A 27,898-nucleotide genomic window follows, 5' to 3' on the forward strand; every position below is an offset into this window, starting at 1 on the left:
TAAATGAGGACCATATGTCGTTACCGGTTCTTTATACGTATAATCCAGTTTTCCAGAGATCTATTTTATGCAGGAATAATATTTTTTGATTTAATAAATAGGGAAGAGTGATTGCATTCAAGTTGATCCACTTTAAAACCACTGCGTTTCCTGTTGTTATGATTTAAAGAAATTAAAGTCTCTTTAAACCGTTTTTCTGAAACTTCAGGATTGATAATCACTACAGACAACTCAATTGGCTCAAAAATTTCTTGTTCGATCTAGAAACATCATTAGAGCTGAAGAGTGGGAAACCTTTATATTAAACTTAACCGTAGCTTTGCTAAAATTAATAAACGGCAGGAGTTAGTTCCATAAAATGTTTGTTTTATCCTCTAAAATTTCTAGAGAGACCAGTTTCGTAAAAATGCACCTAAAATTAACAGGCAAACTTCAATTCGACGGACAGGAATTTGAAGCAGTGCTTATGTTGGAAAATGGAATTAGTTCGAATTAAGAAGAATAACAATCTGATTCTGAAAGACTTTAAATAAATGGAAGCTAAATGAGGACCATATGTCGTTACCGGTTCTATATATTTACAATCCAGTTTTTCAGAGAGCTACTTTATGCAGGAATAATAGTTTTTAATTTAATATTAGATAAGAGTGATTGCATTCAAATTGATCCACTTTAAAAGCACTGTGGTTCCTGTTGTTATGATTTAAAGAAATTAAAGACTCTTTAAAGCGTTTTTCTGAAACTTCAGGATTGATATTCAATTTAGACAACCCAAATGACTTCCAAATTACTTGTTCGATCTAGAAACATCAGTGGGGCTGAAGAGTGGGAAACCTTTATATTATAATTAACCGTAGATTTCCTAAACTTAATAAACGGCAGGAAATAGTTCCATAAATGTTTGTGTTGTCCTCTATACTTTGTAGAGCCCAATTTCAAAAAGATGCACCTAAAATTAACAGGCAAACTTCAGTTCGACGGACAGGGTTTTGAAGCAGTGCTTATGTTGGAAAATGGAATTAGTTCGAATTAAGAAGAATAACATTCTAATTCTGAAAGACTGTAAACAAATGAAAGCTAAATGAGGACCATATGTCGTTACCGGTTCTATATACGTATAATCCCGTGTTCCAGAGATCTACATTATGCAGATAATAGTTTTTGATTTAATATATAGGGAAGAGTGATTGCATTCAAGTTGATCCACTTTAAAACCACTGCGTTTCCTGTTGTTATGAATTAAAGAAATTAAAGTCTCTTTAAACAGTTTTTCTGAAACTTCAGGATTGATATTCAATTCAGACAACCCAAATGGCTCACAAATTACTTGTACGATCTAGAAACATTAGTAGCGCTGAAGAGTGGGAAACCTTTATATTAGGTTAGCCGTAGCTTTGCTAAAATTTATAAACGGCAGGAAATAGTTCCATATGTGTTTGTTTTGTCCTCTATACTTTCCAGAGAGCCGAATTTCAGAAATTTTCTCCTAAAGTTAACTGGCAAACTTCAGTTCGATGGACAGGGTTTTGAAGCAGTGCTTATGTTGGAAAATGGAATTAGTTCGAATTAAGAAGATTAACAATCTGATTCTGAAAGACTTTAAACAAATGGAAGCTAAATGAGGACCATATGTCGTTACCGGTTCTAAATACGTATAATCCCGTTTTCCAGAGATCTACATTATGCAGGAATAATAGTTTTTGATTTAATATATAGGGAAGAGTGATTGAATTCAAGTTGATCCACTTTAAAACCACTGCGTTTCCTGTTGTTATGAATTAAAGAAATTAAAGTCTCTTTAAACAGTTTTTCTGAAACTTCAGGATTGATATTCAATTCAGACAACCCAGATGGCTTCCAAATAACTTGTTTGATCTAGAAACATCAGTGGGGCTGAAGAGTGGGAAACCTTTATATTATACTTAACCGTAGATTTGCTAAACTTAATAAACGGCAGGAAATAGTTCCATAAATGTTTGTTTTGTCCTCTATACTTTGTAGAACCCAATTTCAGAAAGATGCACCTAAAACTAACAGGCAAACTTCAGTTCGACGGACAGGGTTTTGAAGCAGTGCTTATGTTGGAAAATGGAATTAGTTCGAATTAAGAAGAATAACATTCTAATTCTGAAAGACTGTAATCAAATGGAAGCTAAATGAGGACCATATGTCGTTACCGGTTCTATATACGTATAATCCCGTTTTCCAGAGATCTACATTATGCAGGAATAATAGTTTTTGATTTAATATATAGGGAAGAGTGATTGTATTCAAATTGATCCACTTTAAATCCACTGCGTTTCCTGTTGTTATGATTTAAAGAAATTAAAGTCGCTTAAAACCGTTTTTCTTAAACTTCAGGATTGATATAAAATTCAGACAACCCAAATGGCTTCCATATTACTTGTTCGATCTAGAAACATCAGTGGGGCTGAAGAGTGGGAAACCTTTATATTATACTTAAGCGTAGATTTGCTATTCTTAATAAACGGCAGGAAATAGTTCCATAAATGTTTGCTTTGTCCTCTATACTTTGTAGAGCCCAATTTCAAAAAGATGCACCTAAAATTAACAGGCAAACTTCAGTTCGACGGACAGGGTTTTGAAGCAGTGCTTATGTTGGAAAATGGAATTAGTTCGAATTAAGAAGAATAACATTCTAATTCTGAAAGACTGTAAACAAATGAAAGCTAAATGAGGACCATATGTCGTTACCGGTTCTATATACGTATAATCCCGTGTTCCAGAGATCTACATTATGCAGATAATAGTTTTTGATTTAATATATAGGGAAGAGTGATTGCATTCAAGTTGATCCACTTTAAAACCACTGCGTTTCCTGTTGTTATGAATTAAAGAAATTAAAGTCTCTTTAAACAGTTTTTCTGAAACTTCAGGATTGATATTCAATTCAGACAACCCAAATGGCTCACAAATTACTTGTACGATCTAGAAACAGTAGTAGCGCTGAAGAGTGGGAAACCTTTATATTAGGTTAGCCGTAGCTTTGCTAAAATTTATAAACGGCAGGAAATAGTTCCATATGTGTTTGTTTTGTCCTCTATACTTTCCAGAGAGCCGAATTTCAGAAATTTTCTCCTAAAGTTAACTGGCAAACTTCAGTTCGATGGACAGGGTTTTGAAGCAGTGCTTATGTTGGAAAATGGAATTAGTTCGAATTAAGAAGATTAACAATCTGATTCTGAAAGACTTTAAACAAATGGAAGCTAAATGAGGACCATATGTCGTTACCGGTTCTAAATACGTATAATCCCGTTTTCCAGAGATCTACATTATGCAGGAATAATAGTTTTTGATTTAATATATAGGGAAGAGTGATTGCATTCAAGTTGATCCACTTTAAAACCACTGCGTTTCCTGTTGTTATGAATTAAAGAAATTAAAGTCTCTTTAAACAGTTTTTCTGAAACTTCAGGATTGATATTCAATTCAGACAACCCAGATGGCTTCCAAATAACTTGTTTGATCTAGAAACATCAGTGGGGCTGAAGAGTGGGAAACCTTTATATTATACTTAACCGTAGATTTGCTAAACTTAATAAACGGCAGGAAATAGTTCCATAAATGTTTGTTTTGTCCTCTATACTTTGTAGAACCCAATTTCAGAAAGATGCACCTAAAACTAACAGGCAAACTTCAGTTCGACGGACAGGGTTTTGAAGCAGTGCTTATGTTGGAAAATGGAATTAGTTCGAATTAAGAAGAATAACATTCTAATTCTGAAAGACTGTAATCAAATGGAAGCTAAATGAGGACCATATGTCGTTACCGGTTCTATATACGTATAATCCCGTTTTCCAGAGATCTACATTATGCAGGAATAATAGTTTTTGATTTAATATATAGGGAAGAGTGATTGTATTCAAATTGATCCACTTTAAATCCACTGCGTTTCCTGTTGTTATGATTTAAAGAAATTAAAGTCGCTTAAAACCGTTTTTCTTAAACTTCAGGATTGATATAAAATTCAGACAACCCAAATGGCTTCCATATTACTTGTTCGATCTAGAAACATCAGTGGGGCTGAAGAGTGGGAAACCTTTATATTATACTTAAGCGTAGATTTGCTATTCTTAATAAACGGCAGGAAATAGTTCCATAAATGTTTGCTTTGTCCTCTATACTTTGTAGAGCCCAATTTCAAAAAGATGCACCTAAAATTAACAGGCAAACTTCAGTTCGACGGACAGGGTTTTGAAGCAGTGCTTATGTTGGAAAATGGAAATAGTTCGAATTAAGAAGAATAACAATCTGATTCTGAAAGACTTTAAAGAATGGAAGCTAAATGAGGACCGTACGTCGTTACCGTTTCTATATACGTATAATCAAGTTTTTCAGAGAGCTACTTTATGCAGGAATAGTAGTTTTTGACTTATTATATAGGGAAGAATGATTGTATTCAAATTGATCCACTTTAAAACCACTGCGTTTCCTGTTGTTATGATTTAAAGAAATTAAAATCGCTTAAAACCGTTTTTCTGAAACTTCAGGATTGATATAAAATTCAGACAACCCAAATGGCTCCCATATTACTTGTTCGATCTAGAAACATCAATGGGGCTGAAGAGTGGGAAACCTTTGGATTATACTTAACCGTAGATTTGCTAAACTTAATAAACGGCAGGAAATAGTTCCATAAATGTTTGTTTTGTCCTCTATACTTTGTAGAGCCCAATTTCAAAAAGATGCACCTAAAATTAACAGGCAAACTTCAGTTTGACGGACAGGGTTTTGAAGCAGTGCTTATGTTGGAAAATGGAAATAGTTCGAATTAAGAAGAATAACAATCTGATTCTGAAAGACTTTAAAGAATGGAAGCTAAATGAGGACCGTACGTCGTTACCGTTTCTATATACGTATAATCCAGTTTTCCAGAGAGCTACTTTATGCAGGAATAGTAGTTTTTGACTTATTATATAGGGAAGAGTGATTGTATTCAAATTGATCCACTTTAAAACCACTGCCTTTCCTGTTGTTTTGATTTAAAGAAATTAAAGTCGCTTAAAACCGTTTTTCTGAAACTTCAGGATTGATATAAAATTCAGACAACCCAAATGGCTCCCATATTACTTGTTCGATCTAGAAACATCAGTAGAGCTGAAGAGCGGGAAAAATTGATGCTAAACTTTACAGTAACCTCGCAAAATTTAAAATTGAAACACTTTGAAAAAATGCTGGACGCTGCCTAATAAATGTGTTGATGTTTCTCCTAAAGTTTGTATTTGTGTTGTGTTTTAGTTTCTGCTAAACTTTTGTTGTTTCACTGCCGAATGCAATGAAAGTTATTTTCAGGTAACCACACCTGAACTTGTTCAGGTGAAAATTTACCTGAAATTCAGTTCAGGTGTATTTCAGGTGCTTTTACACCTGAACTTCACATGAACTTCTAGTTACCTGAACTTGGTTCAGGTAAATTTACCTGAACTTTTTTTAGTGTGTACTTTTTCATTCTCTCTGGTAGTTTTGAATTGTTCAGCTGTTTCAGCTGCATTCGAGATACAAGCGTATAGAATCATGAGTACAATTGGGATGGCTTACAGTGTTTATTTAATACATTTCGTTTTCAAACTATGAATGCCGAAACTACTTATACTACTCTCTTATACTACATTAAAAACAGTAGTCATGTTTGTAATTGAATGAATTAAATTCGGATATAAACAATTTTGGAATGCAACAATTTTGTGCTATGTCGTTAAGGCTTTGATCTCGTCCGATAGTACACGTGTGACGTATATAGCACGAGTCGCCTCATCGCCCCCGATTAACTCCAGTGCCAATAAAGCGGCATCACGAACCACTGAAATGACATCATTTCTCCACACACTAATCAGTTTTTCTATTTGGTCCTCGGCTTTCATGCGCCCTAAGGCCACGCAAGCCGATTCACGTACCAGTCTATCCTTGTCTTTTAGTAGCTTCGCAACTCTTGCGGTAGGAGAACCTTGTGTATCGTAACCAAAGGACACCTTCGCCAGCGACAATGCTGCAATGCTTCTCACATTCGCATCAGGATCCCTCAATAAATCCAACAGCGCCTCCTGCACAGCTGCACTTTTAAATTTGCTCAAATTCTCTATAACATCCAAACGTACAGAAGAATCAATAGCAAAAACTGCTTTTATAGCAAGTTGCTCACGCGCGTATTTTTCCACGCTCTCCCAGACAAACTGCTCTGATCGTGAGTTAGCAGGCTTGCAAAAATCTTTAAATGCTTGCAGTGTAACTGAATCAGGGTTATCGCTGCTTTCATCGCAGAGCTCTGACTTGAAAATAGATAAAAGCCAATGTTGATCTGTTATTGGAACTCGTGATTCGAGCTCGTGGCCAAATTGGACCATGAATAGTTGCACAAATTCTGGCCAGTTACAGCTTTGACCCCCAGGTATATACAAATCCCAGAATGTCTCAGCTTTCATGTCATTCTGAACTGACTGGCTAGCTGTCATGCTGTCTGTAGCATCTGTTTCTGACAAAAGATTGGCAATTTTGTTTTTGATTTGCTTGCACATGAATTCAACTTGAGACTTTTTCAATCTCAAATCAGTTATCTCGACAAACTTGTTTTTATGGGGAGCCAATGTGAGTTTTTGGCCGAAGTCCATTTGAGCGAAAAGATCGTCGGGATCAGAAGAGCAAATTACGTTGAGAGGCTTGTTCGAAATGTATGCTAAGCTGAGTTCGTCTTTGCAGTATTTCGATACCACCGAGGAATCTGTCAGTATTTGCAAAAAGCACGTCGAAATCACAATTGCCTTTCCAATTTTGCTGAGGAAGTCAACACCAGCTCCCAGACCTTCTTCATCAACCCACACTTTCAAACCTTCATTTTTGAGCGCATCTTTGATATAGCGCATCAGGTCCATGTCTTGGTGGCTATACGAGATCATGACGTCAAATTTCTCTTCCTCGTCTTCTGTGTTTTGGTTATTTTGTTCTTGCGGAACTGGTGATGAAGAGCGTGATGCTTCGCCACCTGATTGTTGACTTAATCTGCGAATTGTTTGCTGCATAAAATTCTCCGGTGCAGGGGAAGAAGATTCAGCTGAAGGGTCCTGGGTTCCTTCGATTGTTAGGCTTGCTTTTGAGTGAAAATTGGCGGGGACGGGCAAGTTATTTGGGGTCTGGTGTTGTGGCTGAGTGATTTGAAGTACTGGGTTGTTTGTTGGCTGTTTAATTGGTTTCGTTGGAAAACTGACGATTTGGGGAGTTTTATTGTCCACTTTTCTGATGCTGGAACTATTCTCTGATTTGATAGATTGTGCATGTTTTGCGAAATGGATTACTCCAGCATTTGATGGTTTCGGTTTGCTTCCTGCGAGGGATGTCGAAAGATTATTAATGGTTATTTGAGTGGAATTTTTGCTGGGAATCCCCGCCAAAGGTGGCAGCTTTGTTTTGGTTTTCTGTGTAGTGCGTTGCATATTATATTTCTATTGGTAAAAACGTCTCGTTTTTGTAATCTCTTACACTTGTGGTATATAATGCGTGAAAAGCCGTAAAGTGTGTGTATTCAATTTTGGCACCAATTTTGAGTAAATTCAATTTGAACTACGTTTTATTTTTTTGTGCTGCTTAATTTGAAGCGTTCTCAAGTTTACCGATAGTTTTCGTGTGTGAGAATGACGTTAAGTTTTGATAACTGTCAATTTCTAATAACTTAAAATTTTCAGTTTTCGACGATATGCATACGTTTCTGATTGGTATTGAAATTTTAAATTCGAGAAACCCTTTAATATGATCTTATCAAACCTTCGAACAGTCGAGTCGACACTGCTCTACAGGACTCGAAGAGTCACTGCGACATATTTTAGTTCGTTCAATTCAACCTATACATCAAAGCCTTGCAATTTTTGCAGAAAAAGGTCAAGTTTGGCTCAAGTGAAGTTTGAAACCGAAAAGCAACACATCCGTAGAGTATCAAAAAATGTGAAAAGATATCGGACTCTCCACTGCACTGATGTTTCCAAAGATCATGTTGGGTCAGAACAGCTGTTTTCCGGTTGGGTCAAATATGTAAGAAATTTAGGAAAATCTTCATTTGGGTTCCTGGTGTTGACGGATCATACGGGCGATCTGCAATTTGTTCTGCGAGATCAGAATAAGAGTGATCATCAAAAAGACAGCTTTTCAAACGTAATTACTCCTGATGGGTTTTTATGGTCTGACGTTACTGCTCAAAGTGCGATGACAATTCGGGGAATGGTTCTGAATCGACCAGCGACAGACGTTAATCGAGAAATGGAAAGTGGAGCTTTCGAAGTTCTAATAAACGAAGTTCTGTTTTGTAATTCTTCAGCTCCCGTACCTTTTAACATTTATAAACCTCAATCCTTGGTACGAGAAGATATAAGGTTACAATACCGATATTTGGACTTAAGACGTCAAGAAATGCAAAAAGTTCTACGCTTCCGTTCTTCCGTCATGCACAAAATGAGGCGTGTTTTGGTGGAGAAATTGTTTTTCACAGAAATTGAAACTCCAACTCTATTCCGAAGTTCCCCGGGTGGTGCAAAAGAATTCTTGGTTCCATCACAACAACCAGATCATTATTTTGCTTTGACTCAGAGCCCTCAACAGCTTAAGCAGCTTCTGATGGTTGGCATGGTTGATCGATATTTCCAGTTTGCGAAATGTTATCGTGATGAAAGTCAATTTTCAGATCGACAACTTGAGTTCACACAGCTGGACTTAGAAGTAAGCTTCGAATCAAAAGAATTTATTCAAGATGTAATTGAAAGAATAATTTGGGAAACTTGGCCTAGTGAGATTTCAATTCAACCGAGAATTCCCTTCAAAAGAATGTCGTATGATGAAGTGTTTAGTAACTATGGGACTGATAAACCTGATTTGCGCTATGAAGATATAAAGTTAATGAAGGTACCTTCTGATTTATTGCGAAAACTGAATAATCCTGTTCTAGACCAACATTTAAATGCAGGCTACGGTGGCCATGGGTTGTTGATTAAAAATGGGCAAAAAATGACTCGGGCCTCCGTGAAAAAAAATGTACAGATCATTGAGAAAGAGCTTCGTTGGATGGTATCTGTAGTGAATATTGGACAGAATGGAAGATGGCACCACCACCCGTTTCAAAAAGCGGAGAACGAAACTGTTGATGATTTGAATTTGCTTTTCAAAAGTGAGGAAGGGGATATTTTGTTTTTGTGTTGTGGTCCAGAAGATCTAGTGTGTACTATGTTAGGAAGAGTAAGAGCTAATATGATTGAAAATTTACGCGAAGTCTCCAAATTCTACCGGAGGAATGAAAGGGATTTCCGGTTTTTATGGGTTGAAGATTTCCCGCTTTTTGAGCGAAGAGTCGACAATGACAAAGAAATGTGGGTTGCAAGTCATCACCCGTTCACAGCTCCTCGTCAGGACGACATGGAGTTCCTTGAATCGGATCCCTCCAAGGTCAGAGGTCAACACTTTGACTTGGTTTTGAATGGCAATGAGATTGCTGGTGGTTCAATGAGAATAAGCGATTCGAAAGTCCAGCAGAAAATACTGGGCGATATTCTGAAGCTGGATTGTAGTAACTTCCAGTACTTGATAGATGCATTGTCTTATGGAGCACCAGTGCATGGTGGAATTGCTATTGGTCTCGACAGGTATTTCGCTATGATTCTGGGAAAGAAATCGATCAGAGATGTGATTGCCTTCCCTAAGAGTAATAAAACGGGAGCTTGTTTAATGAGTGATGCACCGAGCCGGATTGAGCTTGGTGGTTATGGGGCAGATTTTACTTTTAAAATTTAAAAAAGTATCGCGAGCTTGCTTTCTAGCTTGGCGCAAATGACCCTGAACGCACAGAGTTATTTCTAAATTATATTGTTCACTAATTGTTTCGGTACAGATTTTGAAAAGAATTATGATTTTCAGTGTTTTTGAGCTTCCCGGAACAATAATTAACATTTGAATCAAAGGAAACGACAAAAATATGAATTGGGAGATTATAAATTTTGAAACTGCTAGGTCAACTTTCAGGTATTGTAACATGAGTGTAGGACAATGAATTTATCCTGAGTCGTCTGGCAAGAGAATTGCTCCTGGTTTGCCTTCCCAAGCCCCATTGGTTCCTTGACGGGCAATCCCATTGGGTAACAATGAAGTACAATCACTCGGCTGTAACGTATTTCACTCTCCGCAATTCTTTCATCCACAATTACTTGATGGCAATGACTAAGTATCTTTGGAAGTGCAAAGTGCTTCTACCCTTTCTGGTGACGTCACTGATATTGGCGAGTAACGTTAGGATGAGGTTCACTGTTCGGTTGCCTGGTGATAATGATGATGTTCAGGACGAGCAGCAATAAATCTAAATTGAGCTGATAACTGAAGAATAAAATGTTGGCTAATAAGTTTATACGGATCTGTTACCCCCTAAACTTTTTTCCACAAATTTGCGAGAACAACAATCAGTATATAATTAAGCACAGCCTAAAATGAGATTTCAAACTATTTATTGCCTCCAATAAACTCCAAGAGAATGATATCATGAGTGTGTTGAAGAAATTGTAGGTGATCATATTGTACTGGGGTTATGAAACAGTCTCGTGTTTACTTTATTTCCATTATAGATATTTTGTTTTATGAGTGAAATAGCTATTTTGAAATTCTTGACATGAACAGATTTTAATTAATTAGATTTGCCTAGATTTTTTATTGGGTAGGTGGCTTTCAATGAAACAGGTCTGAATTATTGAAGTATATGAGCGCATTCTAAACTTCTCTCACAGTCACCCTTTTCAGCAGCTCAATTCAATTTGCGGTAGTGATCCACTAAAAGTCCAATGAAAGGAACCCGAAAGTTGGTTTCGTTTTTAAATGGCTCTCAGGCAAAATTTGTAGCAATTATTTGAGTCCCACTGGTTCTGTTTAATGCAAATTCTTTCTTTGACTGGTTTTTTGCCTAAAGCTTTGACTTTTCGAGTGTCGAGTGTCCTTTTGCGCTTGTGTTCTTGATTTTTATGTGATCTAAATTGCTCTCATTCAGAGTTTAATGTGCTTACTTCGACAGTTTACTACTAAAAGTCAAATCAAGATTGCGCCAACATTTGTTTGAATATAATTTATAGCTGTGGTCAGTAGTATATAATACCTACGTAAAGAAAGGGGGGGTTATCATTCGACTCTTAACCATAGGATAATAGGTAGTGGCGGTTAAGTGGGAATAGGATAGGCGGGATAAAATCTTTCCGACTGCTGTTTATTGCCGTTTGGATTGTTCTATTCCGCCGTTCTTGCTAGTTCTTTCTGGTCGTTTGAATTTAACGCTACATGTAAAAAGTAGTCTCATTGCCCTAATAGAGGGGAGGGGCTTATTATGTGATATTTAGACGTGTGATTAAGTGGTTTTGGTCAGTTGTTAGCAAAAATTGATCATTATTGGGAGAATGTGTGCATAGATCAAATGGCAACTATAGCAACGCTTGATTTGAAAAGTATTCACGAAACTTACAAGGAAATCGAAAAAGAATATTCACAATACGGTAAACGATTTTTATACTTTTTAGCCACTTGTTTGCATTTGGATCCGGATCTTGATTTGGATATTGCGTTGAAGTTGCGGCCGTACGGAGGTTTGATTGGTATTGATAATTCTTCGTTAGACAAATATTTCAAAAATTTAAAAATTTTGAGATTACATGCCATACTCCACGACGCTTCCGGTTTTGTTTATGAATATAGTGAAAAGGGTCCAGGCTATTCTTACGTATTACCTTGTTCAGTGACAAATGAGTACCTTGGTCATGTGACTGGAATTGCTTTTTGTTTTTACGTAAAATCTTTCAAAAATAGTTTATTCAATTTGCTGGAATGTTGAAATCCGGAGCGGTTGTTCTTGATTTTGAAGGCTTTCGAAGTAAAAAATCTGGATTTATAATAAAAGAACTTGCGGTATCTACCGAAAATTACAACGATATAATTTCGTTTTTACCTCCAAAATCATTTAACATACTTTGTTCGAGTGAGCAAAGATCTTTCCTGTGGGTATCTAAATTCCTTCATGGTCTCTCGTGGGAGACAGGAGAGTACCCTTATCATTATTTGCAACAGATTTTTCAAAGTATAGTTCTTCGATTTCCCTTTTCTGATTTTTACGCAAAAGGATTAGAAAAAACGGAAACTTTACGACAGCTTGGAAACGTTATCAACTTGGAAACTTTGTTCTGCCCAAAAATTGAACACTTGAAGTTGTATCGGGAGACACCGGTTTGTAAATTACATGCATTGAGTTGCCCAAAACGACAGAGGACCAAGCATTGTGCCAATAAGAAGGCAAAACTCTTTTACCAGTGGCTGACGAATGAATCGTCGGTTAGAGAAACCAGCTCCGTCTCTACTACAAGTGAATTTGTCTCCAAATTTGACAGTTTACAGTTGCATAACGCCTGAAAATCAGTTAACGGTTACTCTTATCAAGGAAGAAAAAATTGACACAAGAGGCCAAACAGTTTTGAGAAAACAGCAGATTGTGTGTGCTGGTGCTGAAATAGAAGCTTTCAAGAAGTATCTTTCTCTACTGGAGTACTTTCAATTGTACCATGTCTTTACAAGAGAAAATGAAAAGGTTGAAACTAACCCCTTTACCTACGCCCAAGCGTGCAGTACCAGTTCTGATGTCTCTGGACGATGAGACTCTTCCCGATGACATCAAGCAGCTGATTAAAGAGAACAATGTAGAGTCAATTGTTTTTAGAGATAAACAAGATTCGATGAATGCAAACTATACAATCACTTACAAACAAGGAGACGAAGACTCTGGATATGTTTCTTATGAATTTTTTATAGTTAAATAATTATGTAAAAATTCCTGGAAAGCAATTCATTTTTTTGAACAATTTTATTTCACAATGAGTCAAACCGAAGATCAATTAGATTCGGGTGGAGGCATAACTGACTTGGTTTTTGACGCCGAGCACCAAGAAAGACAATCTTGGAGGTTTTGCAATTCGAGATTGCCTCGATCAGAGGTTGTATACTTTACACAAATCATTATAATAATTTTTCTTATAACTGTATCTCTCACCAAGTTGGTTTTTTTCAGTCTTGACTGTGAAGAATCCACATTTTGGTTTTCACTTCTTTCTTGTACAGTTGGATACGCTCTTCCAAATCCAAAGTTATGAATAAAGTTATTTCTACCAATGACCGGTTGTTCATGGCTGTTTGCGGGCCGTCTTGCTGCGGAAAAACTGAGCTCATTTTCAAAATGTTATTAGTTGGCACATTTTTCCCAGAGTTTCAAACAATTTATTATTTTTATCAGCATGATCAGCCAAAATTCCAATCGTTAGAGAAGAAACTGAACATACATTTTAAAAAATTCTCCAATTTTGAGCTCATTTCAGAGTTAGAGAACTGCCTTCTTGTGTTCGATGATTCATGTGAAGAAATTTTTAATGACAAAGAATTTTCCAAATTAGCAACCGCAGGGCGACATAGAAACATCAGTGTAATTTATGTTAAACACAATTTGTTCCAGCAAAGCAGATGGTCCAGAACAATTGATCTAAACACAACACATATCATATTGTTCAAATCACCCCGTGACACACAACAGATTAGTTTTATTGGTCGACAGTTGAATAATGCACAATTTTTAAAAGAAAGCTATGAGCTCGCAACCAAAGAACCGTTTGGTCATTTATTAGTTGATTTGGATCCAAAAACATCAGACGTCTTGCGCTACTGTTCAAATATTGTTCCTCCAGGACCATCAATTTTTTATCTGCCATCAGCTAAAGCCGTTATCACAAATTTGAGCGATGAGAGAGAAAGAAGTTTGTATGCTGGGGCGGCTGCTAGACATATCGGATACAAAACTAAAAGAGAAGATCGAGAGAGCTCCAAATAAATTCATTAAATTCCTTTGCGAATGTTTGCTCAACATTGTCAATGGTAATGTGCCAATAAGAAAAAGTGTTGTAGAAGGTTATGAAAAATCATTCAGAAAGCTATTGTCTAGACAAACAAGTTTGAAAGAAAAGAGGCAGATTTTTGCTAGAGAAACAGATTTGGTCAAAATTGTTGGTTTCGCTTGTTATCGATATTTGACAAAATCATAATGCGCACCGAAGAATTCATTTTAATTCCAAAACGAATGTTTGCTTCACATCAACCGGTAAAAAAAGAAGTTTTGGACAATCCCCTTTATAAACAGAAAGCTGCACAGCTGTCTCTTTTGCAAAGAAACCAGTCCAACTCAATGGAAAAACCAGAGAAAGCATTTGAACCAGTTGAGACTGCAAACAAACTGATGATTGAAACAGCAGAAGAGGAGAAAACAGAACCCATGAGCGAAGACAGCGAGATTGAACCGGTAGTGAAAAAACAAAGAAAAAGCGACGATTTCACCTCTATAATGATAGAGCTAGAAGTTATGAATAAAAACCAAATCAAAAGATCAAAAATCATACTTGACTTGATTAACCAATCTGAAACAGTCACCATAGAGTCGAACGACGTTCTTCACGTTAATAAAGAAACACTGGGCATCAAAGCTTCAACATTTCTGTACAATCTACAGCAACCAACTAAAAAAATTGACATTGAAAAATACTCAAAAATTTTATTTGCTCTTAATATCTCACCTCATCTTGTTGCAAATACACATGCCAAGCAAATCTTGGAAGCCTCGTCTGAAAGTGAACAAGAATTTTTCCCAAGTAGAGAACAACCCAGTCAACAAGAGTTCTCCTCTACTGGAGAACGACTCAGTGGCTCAAAACCAACCCGAAAAAAATATAAAGAAGAAACGGACCAAACGCCAGACAAAGAAGAGACCAGTCAAGATGTGGTCTTTCTTTTCCTGAAGTAAAAAAAATGGATCAGTTGTATTTAAAAGAACCAGCTTCGTATGGAAGCATAAAACGACTACAGACTCAAAGCAAGCTCCCTATAGGCAAAGTCCTGTCCTATTTGGAGACAAAGCCGTCTTTCACAAAGTACCGTTCAATTCGATTAAAATTTCCTAGGCTTAAAGTTTTTGTAAAAGACATTAACGAAATTTGGTCTCTAGATTTGGCACACGTTGATAAATTAGCAAAGTATAACCGCAACATCAAGTATCTCCTAGTAGCGGTTGATTGTTTGTCAAGATATTTACGAGTGGAACCTTTAAAAACAAAGTACGCAACAGAAGCAGCTGAAGCATTCAAAAAGATGATCAAAAACAAACAGCCCGAAAAAGTATGGGTTGACGATGGCACAGAATTTCTGGGAGAATTCAAACAATTGTGCAACAAACGCGGAATTCAGTTATATAGTACTTTCAGTGAAAAAAAGTCAGCTTTTGCAGAGAGGAACATTAGATCTCTCAAAAAGATAATTCATCGGTATCTCGAAGAAAAGTGGACCTATAGCTACATTGACCAATTAGACCAATTTGTGAAAACAATCAATTCAAGAGTCAATCGAGTAACTAAAATTGCTCCCAACAAAGTTACAAAAAAAGATGTGCCACGACTAGTTTCATTGACAGTCCAAACAAGCTCAAATCAGAAGCCCAAGTTTTACATTGGAGACTTTGTGAGAATAGTTAAAAAAGATAAAGCATTCAGGAAAAGTTACAAGCAATCGTTCACAGACGAAGTCTTTGAAATAACGGGAATACCGACATTAAGCCCACCAACATACTCCTTAGTCGACACAGACAAAGAACCAATTCAAGGAAAATTTTATCAACCAGAATTACAACTTGTCAGGCTCCCTCTCGTTGAAAATGTCCAACAACCGGTTTGAAGACGAGTTTACAGTTCACGTTGTTTCATCCGCTTCAATGGAAATATTGGATTCAAACACACTTGCATCATTTCGAAATTTTTTTAATGACGAAATTCAACTTTTAATGACGTCATTTTTTTTAATGACGTCATTAAAAATTTCGAAATTTTTAATGACGAAATTATTTCTAGACCTTATAGTGGACAACAATTTAGTTTTATGCCAGGAACCTTTGATACAGTGGCACAACTTCTTGCTACAATTAAGCGAACAATTGGACTGCCCAATTTTTCTTTCAGAGAGTTGAAGAGCTCTGGAAAATATGAAATTTTATTTGGCAAATATGAGGGAATTACATTTCCCAGCGAGGAAATTCCGAGCATTATTGGATTTAAGGGTATTCCTGACGGTAATGGAATACATATTGGGTACAAAATGATTCCCAATGCGAACAGGTTTATGAAAAGTGATGATACGAAAGCTTATTATGGGGAGTTCCCAGCTGATCTTTGTGCTGGAAAGCATCTAATTTTCATCTACACTAACATAATTGAATATCAATACGTTGGTGACACTAAGGCTCCTCTTTTGCGAGTCATTGATTCAAAACAACGTCTGAAAAACGGTAGTGTTTGTGAGCTTGAGCCAACTCATCGGATAGTTTTTACAAATTTAGACTATAAGAAGCTCCTAACCAACACAATTCAATCGATTTCAATTGAACTGAGAACGGAAACAGGACAATTAGTTCCCTTTTCGGGAACTGGAAAAGTTATTCTAACACTACAATTCAAAAAATTTTCCTCCTAAAATGGATTCTTATTATGCGAATCAAGCAACGTCTTTGCCTCACTTCTCTGGACATTATCGTCAAAGAGGAAGTGGTTTTGGAGCCCTAGCTGCAGGCATTGGACGTGTTGCGCTGCCTTTAGCACGTCGTTTCATTTTGCCTACAGCGAAGCGTATCGGGAAAGAGCTTTTGAAACAAAGTGTTCCAGAGATTTTGGATGTAGTCGGAAGCAAAAAATCTCCTAAACAGGCGTTTAAAGATACAATCGCAAAAACTGTTAAAAAACAGACTGGGGGATCTCGACGAAATACTTCACGTCGGAGGAATTCAAGTCGAGTCAAGCCACAGAAAGCGATCAACAAACGCAAAAAAACCATTTCAACGCACAGAGCTCCAAAAAGAAGTCGGTCAGATTTTTTTGCCAGAGTGAACGATGATCGCTAATTTGTTACCATCAGAAGCAACTCACAGTTCTTTGGATTTATTCGAAAAACCTTCTCTTTTAGTAACTTTCGATGGTAGTTTTTGTCAAAAGTTGGGCCCAGTCTACAGTCCAAATGGACCCATGTTAGAATTTGAAGTCGCCGGTGACCGAAATAATTTTATTGACTTACAGAAAATTTTCTTGGAAGTAAAATGTAAAATTGTCCAGTCATCAGAAGCTGATTTGAGATATGACGCAGGAGCAGCAACAGATGTTACGAAGACAGATGCTCCCTATTTTTGCAATAATGTGTTACATTCACTCTTCTCTGACTGTACAGTGTCTGCTAATGGACTAAAAATTTCAAACGCTAACGGAAACTATGCTCATAAAAGTTTTATTGAAGCAGAATTTTCACATAACAAAGATGCAAAAAACACCTGGTTGGCATGTCAGGGTTACTCCTACGAAGAAAATCCAGGAGCGCTGTCAACTGCGGAAGTGAACAGAAGGAAAGCCTTAGTGAGGCAATCAGCTGAGTGCACATTCTACGGTAAAGTTGCAGTCGACTTTTTCACCTGTGACAGACATTTGCTAAGTGGTGTGACACTTCGCATTGCATTTAGACGGTCAATAGATGATTTTGTTATAATGTCTGACGATGCTACCAAGCACTACAAAGTAAAAATTGTCGAAGCTAATTTGTATGTGCGCAAGATGACATTGAACGATGATGTTGTATCGGCTATTGAAAAAACTTTCAATCCCTACCTGGAGACTCTAACAAAAACGTTTCTGGCGTCAACGGGTCTCCACAGTTGGAAACAAGAAGATATTTTTGCCAGAGAACCGATTCGTAGACTAGCAATTTGTCTGAACACTAACGAAGCGTTTCTTGGTAACAACAGACAAAATCCATTTAATTTCCGCAAATTCAACCTTGAGCAGATTTATATTTATCGAAACGGTTTACCTGTGGCAGACAGTCCGATATCAACAAGTGATGACAAACGTCTTTACTTTAACACAATATCCGATTTAGCTTACATCGACAATGGTCATGGAATAAGTTTGACAGATTACCCAAATCATTTCATAATGGTTTTTGATTTGACCAGCACCCAACAAGCATCCCACGATTTTATTCATCCTGAGCTCACAAATTCGTCAATTTCTATTGAGTTGAAATTTTCTGCGGCCTTACCGAACAATATAGAAATATTCATTATTGGCGAAAAAGCTAGCACAATATTTGTTGATAGTGCAAGAAGAGTATCAAAGAATCACATTCTGACAAATTAATAATGGATGAAGATGATATTAATGGTTTAATCCAAGGTTGCAAAACTCTTAAATATAAATTCCATGGTGTGTTTGCGGCCAACAACTTTCCGGAAAAAATGAACAGAAACAGCTTCCTTATTGTTAATGCAGCGACTGCTGAAAATATTGGCAGCCACTGGTTACTATTATGCAGAAAAAACAATCAACTTTTGTTTGCCGATCCCCTTGGTCAGCCCATTTCATCGTACAAACACCTATATCAAAGAATCGTTTCCGTTGGCAGCAATCACAACATCTATCAACTCTTGGAGAATCAACCAATTCAAAGAGCAAACTCTAAACTTTGTGGACTTTTTTGTATTTATATTGCTCATTTTGTTTTCAATGCTCAAAAACTTGTAAATATTAGCGATAATGAATTGATTCGTTTCGCTTTTCATATGATGTTCTAACCTTACTAACTTGAGAAATTTATTTTTTTTTCAAAACTTTACTTTTTCTTCATACACAAAGCGAACACTCAATAAATCAGAATCAATATTCAATTTTCCATATCCACTCATAAAAATATCCATAATTTGACAAAAAGCGCCAGAATGAGGACCATACAAAATTGTTTCAACTCTTCGTAAAGTTTCACTATTAACAAAATCAGTTTGAACTTGTTTCGATGGAGGCCGGGCATTGTAGATAGTTTTTTGAGCAACTACTGGCATCTTGGCACTCGGTTTGAGATTGACATTTGTTTGTTTTGCAGAGCTGCTTTTCGATAAATTGTTGTGGTTAGCAAAAGCTGGCAGTCGTTTGCGCACTGACTGTGAATCGGTTTTTTCTCCCGAACCGTTGAATTCGATTGCCAATTTGAGTTTTGTAAAAACGTCTCCATTAGTCTCCAAGTTTGGTGCAGTCCAAAACAAGAATTTGAAAGCTGTATAAACACAAGGCACAGGAAAGCTCTGATATCGTTTCACTGTTTCGTTTTCAAAAGTAGTTGTATCAATCAGAACGTGATAATGACTGTTTACTAAATTGCAAAATTCGGAATCAAAATGTGCACACACTGCATAAAAATTTCCAATAGAAAAGCTAGGTTTTTCTTCAAGAATGAGAAATTTGAACTGTTTCTGAAATTGTTTAAAGTAATTTGGAGAACGCTCAAACATCGCCTCAACCATCGTTGTTGGCAACTTCTTTTTGAATTTTTGGTTTCTTCGCTAGTGGTGGTTTTGTTGTTGACAGCTGGTCAGCCACTGAGTTCTGTATTTTGCTAGCTGAGCTGACCAAATTTTCAAACTCTCCAAGAGTTAGAGAAATTCTCTGTTCAAACTCGTAATCGTCTGTTGCTTTTTTGAACAATTTCAGAAATACATATGTCCCTGTCCTTTCATAGGTTTTCAGCGTTGCTCTGATTAAGCGCTTATCAGTTTTGGAAATATCGAAATAATAATCTCCAAACTCTGTGTCTTTAGTGGACGTGAAAGGCATAGTGTGCAACTTGTTTTATTATTTTCAAGTGTTATAATGTGTAAAACTCCAACTCAATGGGGCGGCAAGTTGGGTTTAAACAAGTGTCGTCAAACTGCCTAATTAAATCCAAATGATTTGTGAATACAGGCTCAAGTACGCCTATGGCGTACTTGAGTCTGTCTGTTGTTCACATATTGCATAATTAATTTCAGCTGTGACCTTAGATAAGACAAAAAACATATGTGAACCTAGGTGTGTACTTGGACCAGCAGTGCACTGTACACTTTTTATTGGAATTATATGCGTACCATATGTTTTGAGAACACAAATGTGAGCCACCCTGGTTGGGTATTTGAACAAGCAGTGCAGTGTACACTGTTTATTGATATTATATGCGGACCACATGTTTTGGTTCTATAGAGAAAACAGATGTGACCCTAGGTGTGTATTTGGACCAGCAGTGCAGTGTACACTGTTTATTGGAATTATATGCGGACCATATGTTTATAACTTGGAACAGATGCGACCCTGGGTGTGTGATATAATTAGAAGCACAAGTGAACCTACAGCAGTAAGGAAATTCTGATAAGAATAAACATGCACCAGCGTACAATGAAATGCTAATAATAAAATACGCTCTGGATAAGAACTGAGTTAGTACACACTATAAAGTGTATCGACCCATGTATAATAACAAAATTTAGAGCATATATCAGAGCACATACACTACCAAAATTAAAACCATATTTGACCCCAGATATAATTTGTTGAATTACACGTTGTGCAATATTACTTTAAAAATAGTTATTCATTTTCTTTAAACCTTGCGTTCAGTGCACTTTGCTTTCTTTAAACAGTTCGTTACCAGACAAACACCTACCAACAGTCTTCTATCAAATTGGTTTTAGTTTCTTTCTCAAAATTTGGACAAAAATTATGTCCGTTCAAATACTTGCTGAATCTGTAATTTCCTTGGAGCGAACATTGGTTTATCAGACAGTGTTCGAAAACTTTGTTGTGCTTATTCAACAGAAGAGACAAGGCGATGTTTGGCAAACTTACCAGCACTGCTTGATACCCAAGCTTTTCATTAACGCAATTGCTTCTTTACCAGAGAAGACAGAACCAGCAGATTGCAGTGTTATTACATCAGGAGGACATTTACCTCCAAAAACTTTGCCAACATTTCAACATCTTGGCATGGAGTCATTACCTGACGACGTTAAACGAATTTTGTTTCGTTACGATTGCGACTGTGTGCCTCTGTTTGAAAACCAGCTAGGGGCTTATCAGGCTTGCGAAAACTTAGCTGACATGTGGGGCATAAAGTCATCACCTTGCTCCCCAGAAAATCAATCCCAATTGGATTCAGCCAGCTTGCCAGTAACACCAGCAGTTGATCCGAGTCCCAGTTTGACACCGACATCTAGTCCATCTCTCTTTGCGGGAATTCACAAGAACAATTCTACGGCTCTGTTCAGTGACAACCAGTTTGATACAACGTTACTGTCAGCTACACAATTTCAAACACCAGAACCAGCACGTGTTTTTGGTGTCACAGACACGCCAAAGATTTGCAATGCACCAAAGAAACGGCTACCTGAGAATACTTTAATGGACTTATTTGATTAACTTGAAAACTAAACTTAATGGATCACCACAAAACTTTTATATAGTGAGATGCTAACTTGATTTTGTTTCAAGAATGTGTGATTTCAACTTTTTAAAAGCTGAATTTAACTTTTTAAATCTGTTTTATAGCTTTAAATCTGCTGAGTCAAAGAAATTAAAACATTGCTACTGATCAAGTTCGAACATGTTCAGAAAAGACTTTCATTATAACGTAAACATTTGTTTCCTAACAAACACTCAATTATTACAACTACTATGACGTGGTGAGATTTTTCAATATTATATCCAGAAATACTTTTCCCAATCTGCAAAACTTTTGTTATTATTATATATATTAAACATAAAGTTTAGAGATATAGCCATATATGAGAGTATGCGGTATTGACGCTAATAACATGTTAACTCCATGCCACAGCTGTAGCATGGATTGAATTCCAAATTCAATTCATAAGTCGAAGAACTGTTCAAAAAATAAAAAATAATCAAAGAAAATATTTCGAAAAAATGCATTTCAAACGTCAAATTTTGACACTTAATTCAGTAGATGCCCTCTTCAGCTTACACTAGAATCAACTCTCATTTGTTACTTGGGGATCAATTGAAAAAAAAGAGCATGTTAGTTTGAAAAAAAAACGAAAAAAACTCAAAAAAAAAATTTTTTTTAACACATGACCTCTGACCTTTGACCCCAAAAAAGAGGGTTCCAAAAAATACTTGGGATGAAACTGATTGTTCAGTAAGACTCAGCATACTCTAAAGTACAAAACATCTCATCACACTCGTCAAATTTTACTCATCCGTTATGGAGATAATTAGCCTCTAATTAGCGACTAATTAAGGGTTAATTAACCTAATTACTAATTACTGAAAAAAAATTCAAATTTTTGCAACGGTTTTGTACTCACTGCTTGATGCCCGACATTATTGCTCATAAGCATCATCATCAAAAAACGGCTCCTTCACCGATTTTCGAAACATCTGGCAATTAATGTCACATTAACATCTGGCATTAATTAGCATATGAAGTACCCTAAGGAAAGATGTTAGATTGGTTTTCTTTAAATTTTTGGACTTTTTGGGCCCTCAGTGTAAATTTATCTCATAACAGCTGTCATCAAAAAAGGCCTCAGAAAAAAGACACATGTTTATGTCATGTAATTGTCATGTAATTGTTAATTAATGACTTGATTGACAGAAAAACAAACTTTTTTTCTGTTTATTTTTGAGCAATTTTTTTATATGGGTCCTATGTTTTTCGGCACGGGGAGCATTTTTGCTCATCACACTTAAGAACGTAGGACAACTCTAACCATCCGTAATTGAAAATGCATAAAATAGCGCTTTTTATTACAATTTTGAATATTAGCATGTTTTTCCAGGTTCTCAAAAAAAGTTTTTTGACACAAACGATGATCAGCAATACTCGGTAGGGTTCCCTGTTGTGGTATATTTTGGCATACGATTGCAATGGAGAGTTGAAAACACATCTTTTTTCTCTCAAAAGTAACAAAATTTCGAAATAAAGGTATGCGCCCAAACCGACCAATCAGAAAACAGCATTTCAAAACTTCGAATTTGGCGCCTATGCAGTACTGTAGTCTCTAATACTGTAAACCCGAGAAGCCATTTCTTGTTCATTCGTTTCTACTGTTCGTACTCGAGTTTAACAATTCGTTCTTACTAAAGTTAGACAATTCAAAAATGGGTTTCCAGTGTCGTTATTGTGATTCTATTCTGAGTACAAAAGGAAATCGCTCCAGGCATGAGCATAAATTCCATCCTGATGAGATTGGTTTACCCGTATATCAATGCTCATTATGTGAGTTTACTTGTCGGAAGATTTCTTTGCTCGAAGAACACATGAAAACTGCACACCAACGATTCACCAATTGCTGTCAAAGCTGCCTACTCGGATTCAACGATTGCCATCTTTACGTACAGCATATGACTTCCGTTCATCACTTACCCGTCCTAGGTGAACAATTTCAGCCTCGAGACACTCCGTTGGAAAGTGCATTCCATGGAGTACTGAGATCGTTCGAGTCAACAGCGGCCGAAGAGTCCAATGATCTCGAAAACTTTATGCGGATACAAAAACCCAAAATAGACACTCTAATAAGTGAGCAGTTGACCCAGGGTCCTCAAAAAGTTCAACTGTGTGCAAAATTGCGGCTTGTCAAAGTTATGTATGATGAGCCAGATATGCCAGAAGATGACCGTATTGAAATATACGCAAACTCTCTGATGACTCCTGTTTATGCAAACGGACTGTTGGATGAAGCGTATTGGCAAATGGTGGAGAAGATGATGAGCGTATTGACAACATTCAACTCTTTGGGGAGTGGTTGGACACTCGAAAAAGTTCTCAAAGTTGACGTCAAATTCGCGCGTTTCAGACCAATTCATGGTTCATCATACATCGCGTTGCCGTCAAAAATTGCCAACTGCAGAGGATTGCTCAACGTTAGGAACCATGAAGATCGAGATTGCTTCAGGTATTGTTTTGTGGCCGCTTATCACATGTATCATCAGATAAGTTTAGATAGAATTGATCGAAACTATCAAACCGACAAAACTTCACCAACTACATACAATCAACCAGGACTGCATCAACCTCTGGGCGATTTTACTATGCCCATGGGCTTTGCAGACATTCCTCAATTTGAAACACTCAACAACGTTCAGGTAAACGTGTTTGGATACGATAACGGCCAGTTTTTCCCTCTAAAAATTTCGTCATACAGCTCAGATTTTGTAATGGATCTACTTTTGCTGTACGACTGTGACCGTCATCACTACGTCCTCATTACAAACCTGGTGAAGGTTGTTTGCTACGTGCGAGGACTTGATTACAGATTCTCCTACAAAGTTTGTCGAAACTGTTTTTTGATTTGTCGAGAAGGACTTGAAAGTTACAACCTACATCTCAATAACTGTTGCAAAAATGCACCTGCTGTTATTCATATGCCTTCAAGTGAGAACAACTCATACAAATTCACGAACTTGGCTGCTACATGGTTTGTCCCTCTTGTTATCTATTTTGACTTCGAGTCTTTCTTACGACCCGTGTCTTCTTGCAAGGGACCAAGTGATAAAGCCTTTACACAGGTCAAGGAGATACATGAACCGTGTGGCTTTGCGCTAACAGTGATAGATCACCACTCATCAAAGCCAATCTTTCATCATGTAGACAGTTCTCCTGCTTGCATGACAAATTTTGTCAAAATGCTTCACAAACTAGCCAGAGATATTCATCAGCAGAAAAGGAAGCACCCTTTCTTCAAAGGCGATAGACGAAACTTGGGAAAGTCTAACGCTACGCACTGTTGGATTTGTGAAAAATCGTTTTCAGAAACGGAAGATCCAGAGAACACAATTGACCTGGACCATTGCCACTACAGTGGTAAATTCTTGGGATGGGCACATGAGAAATGCAATCGCTTGAGACGAAATATCAATTTCACCCCTGTTGTGGGTCATAATATTCAAAATTATGACTTACATCACATTTGTTTGGCACTGAACAACTGCGAGCCAACCACAACCATCAGCGTCATACCAGCCACCGACGAAAAATACATATCAATGACATTTGGTGTGCTTATTGACACTTTCGTAACGGAAAAGGGAAAAACAGTGAAAGTTTACGAATATCTTCGATTCATAGACTCCTTCAAGATGATGAACAGTTCTTTAGAGAAACTTGTTGAAATTTTACCCAATGACCGTTTCGAAATAATGAGGGCAATGTTTTCTACATTATCTGATGCTAACCTTCAGCTACTTAAACAGAAAGGCTACTACCCTTACTCTTATGTGACTAGTCGGTCCAAGTTCAGTGACACCAGTCTCCCGCCACTGAGCAAGTGGGGTAACACTCTGGACGGAGGGGCAGTGAAGGTAACGGAGACTAATTTACAACATGCACGCAGGATGTGGGAAATTCTGGAATGTGGAACACTGCAGGATTATCATGACTCATACTTGAAGCTCGACTGTGCACTACTCGCATGTGTTTGCGAATTCCATCGACAGTTGAGTTTCGATACGTATAAACTGGACTGTATGCACTTCTTCACCCTACCCAATATGGCTAAGGAAGCATCACTTAGAATCTGCAAAGCCAATGTCGAGTTACTGACTGAGCGCGAACACTTGGACATGATTGAACCCGCAATTCGCGGTGGAGTCACATCTGTCTTTGAAAGTCGGCGCTTCACTGCAAATAACTCCTATATTCCCAACCACGATAGCACGGAGGAATCCTGTTTTGGTTTCTGCGTCGACGCTAATAACCTTTATGGTGGCGTAATGCAATTAGAGAAACTACCGCTCGCCGACTTTTCGTTCAACACAGATATTCAACTTCATGAGATTTTGGACACCGCCGATGACGCTAGCATTGGATACTTTGTAGAGGTCGATATCTCTTACCCGCCGAGCCTTCATGATGAGCATCGCGATTTTCCGTTGGCGCCCACAAAAGACGTGGTTGAAGATGAGTGGTTGAGCGATTACCAGATCGAATTAAAAGAACAACACAATCTCCCATCTTCCAAAGTAAAGAAACTCCTGCAAACGTTCTTTGATAAAGAGAGATATGTGGTCCACTACAAACTGCTGAAACTTTATGTCCAACTCGGCTTGGTAATCAGGAAAGTTCACAGAGTGCTTCAATTTCGACAAGAAAACTGGCTGTCGCCATACATTACACTAAATAGTGAAAAGCGGCAAGTTGTGTCAAACAAGTTTGAAGAGAACTTTTATAAACTGATGAATAATGCAGTTTATGGTAAAAACTGCGAATCGAAAAGACGCAGAAATAAAATAACAATCTCACGAGATGCCGAGCATGCGCTGAAAATAATATCCAGATTTGAGTTTGATCGCTATATGATCTTTGGGGAGAATTTAGCAGCCTTGACCACACGACCAAAGTCCATTTATTGGAACACTCCAACTATTGTGGGAGCGACTATATTAGATCTTGCAAAATTCCACATGTACTCATTCCATTACAATGTCATGCGCCCCAACTTTAATTGTCGCCTTCTTTACAGCGATACAGATAGTCTCCTTTATGCGATAAAAAGCGACGATTTTTATACAGAGTTATCGCAGAAGCCTCAGTCAGTATTAAGTCATTTTGATTTCTCAAATTACCCACCCAATCACTTTCTTTACGATACCACTAACAAAAGAGTCGTCCTCAAATACAAGGACGAATTCGCCGGCGACTATATTACTGACTTTATCTGTTTGAAGCCGAAGCTGTACTCCATCCTGTCAAAAAGTAAGTTTATTCTCTCATAAAACAAAATTGTTAGTTGTTGTATAAAAATTCGTATTGGGTTAATAGGCATCTGGAAGGTGTTAAATCGTATTATATTTACATAGGGGGTTAGTAATTATAATAGCACCTAATTTTTCTCATTTCTTTCTTTCTTTTAGGTTGTCGAAAACTTTCAGCAAAAGGGGTGACGAGGGCCGCACAACAACATCTTCGCCACGTCGACTTCCTAAACACTCTCAGCACTGGAAACCACCTGCGCTCAGAGAACACCAGGATTGTGTCCGACCACCACAGGCTGCAGACAGTTACTACAAACAAAATTTGTCTGTCAGCTTTTGACAACAAGCGCTATATACTACCCGATGGCACAAAAACCCTCCCGTTTGGCCATTATGAAATTGTCGATTATGCTATCGATGAAATTGATTGGAATAACGACGATGTGGAATGGGATTATGACGATTTTAGCGACTTACTTTTGAGCTCTAGCCCAGATTGGGATAACAGTTTTGTACCACATTCCTCTCCAGATACCACCCAAAGCTCCAACACATGGCAACCACCAGACCCCGGTTTTGTCGCTGCTCAGAATATAAATGATTCGGATATTGAAAGTAGCGATATCGTTGATTTCGATGCCAGTTTTGAAGAAAACTCTACGCCCGATAATCCGTTCATTAATTTTGAGGCAGAAGAAGCAAGTGAAAGCGAGTCAGAGGGCCCAGTGTGCAAAACTGCAAGGCGATATTAGTGTGCATAATTAAATTTAATTGCCCAGAGAGAGACACGCAAAACTGAACCAGTATTGATTTTGCATGCAGTGTGATATTTGGTTTTAATTTAATTTGTTTGAGTGTTTTGAAATCAAAAGCAAGCGGCGAGACAGAAGGCAAAGTTAAAGGGAAACAAAAGCGGCAAGACTCAAAAGGGAATGATTGAATAGGAGAGGGATATAAACAGCGGCGGAAAGATTTTATCCCGCCTATCCTATTCCCACTTAACCGCCACTACCTATTATCCTATGGTTAAGAGTCGAATGATAACCCCCCCTTTCTTTACGTAGGTATTATATACTACTGTGGTCTGTATGTAATAATCTCTAGTGCCGTCATTTCAAATCCCTTTTTGACTTTATATCACACGCACGGTTAAATGAAGGCAATGTTATCCCGCCGGTTGTCTTGGAGCAATTTGAGCGATTCTGTTTCACATTTTTATGCCAGCCGCACTTTGTTCAGAAACTTTTTGACTTTTT

General features: G+C 37.4%; 3 protein-coding genes across 3 annotated transcripts; 2 read left to right on the forward strand and 1 right to left on the reverse strand.

Moving 5' to 3' along the window:
* Positions 1-5,644: 5,644 nt before the first annotated feature.
* LOC142344552 (uncharacterized) lies at positions 5,645-7,555 on the reverse strand. Its single transcript, XM_075396315.1, has one exon. It carries the CDS (start codon positions 7,443-7,445, stop codon positions 5,709-5,711), a length of 1,737 nt encoding a protein of 578 aa, XP_075252430.1. The 5' UTR covers positions 7,446-7,555; the 3' UTR covers positions 5,645-5,708.
* Positions 7,556-7,638: 83 nt separating this feature from the next.
* Positions 7,639-10,682, forward strand: LOC142344551 (aspartate--tRNA ligase, mitochondrial-like). The gene has a single exon (XM_075396314.1). It carries the CDS (start codon positions 7,759-7,761, stop codon positions 9,781-9,783), a length of 2,025 nt encoding a protein of 674 aa, XP_075252429.1. The 5' UTR covers positions 7,639-7,758; the 3' UTR covers positions 9,784-10,682.
* A 12,612-nt stretch (positions 10,683-23,294) lies between these two features.
* Positions 23,295-27,394, forward strand: LOC142344975 (uncharacterized). Its single transcript, XM_075397059.1, has 2 exons — positions 23,295-26,643; positions 26,802-27,394. Exons 1-2 carry the CDS (start codon positions 23,295-23,297, stop codon positions 27,392-27,394), a joined length of 3,942 nt encoding a protein of 1,313 aa, XP_075253174.1.
* The last annotated feature ends 504 nt before the right edge of the window (positions 27,395-27,898 follow it).

The sequence above is a fragment of the Convolutriloba macropyga genome, chromosome 8 (genome assembly GCF_964194025.1).
Source record: "Convolutriloba macropyga chromosome 8, txConMacr16.3, whole genome shotgun sequence".
Classification (NCBI taxonomy): Eukaryota; Metazoa; Xenacoelomorpha; order Acoela; family Convolutidae; genus Convolutriloba; species Convolutriloba macropyga.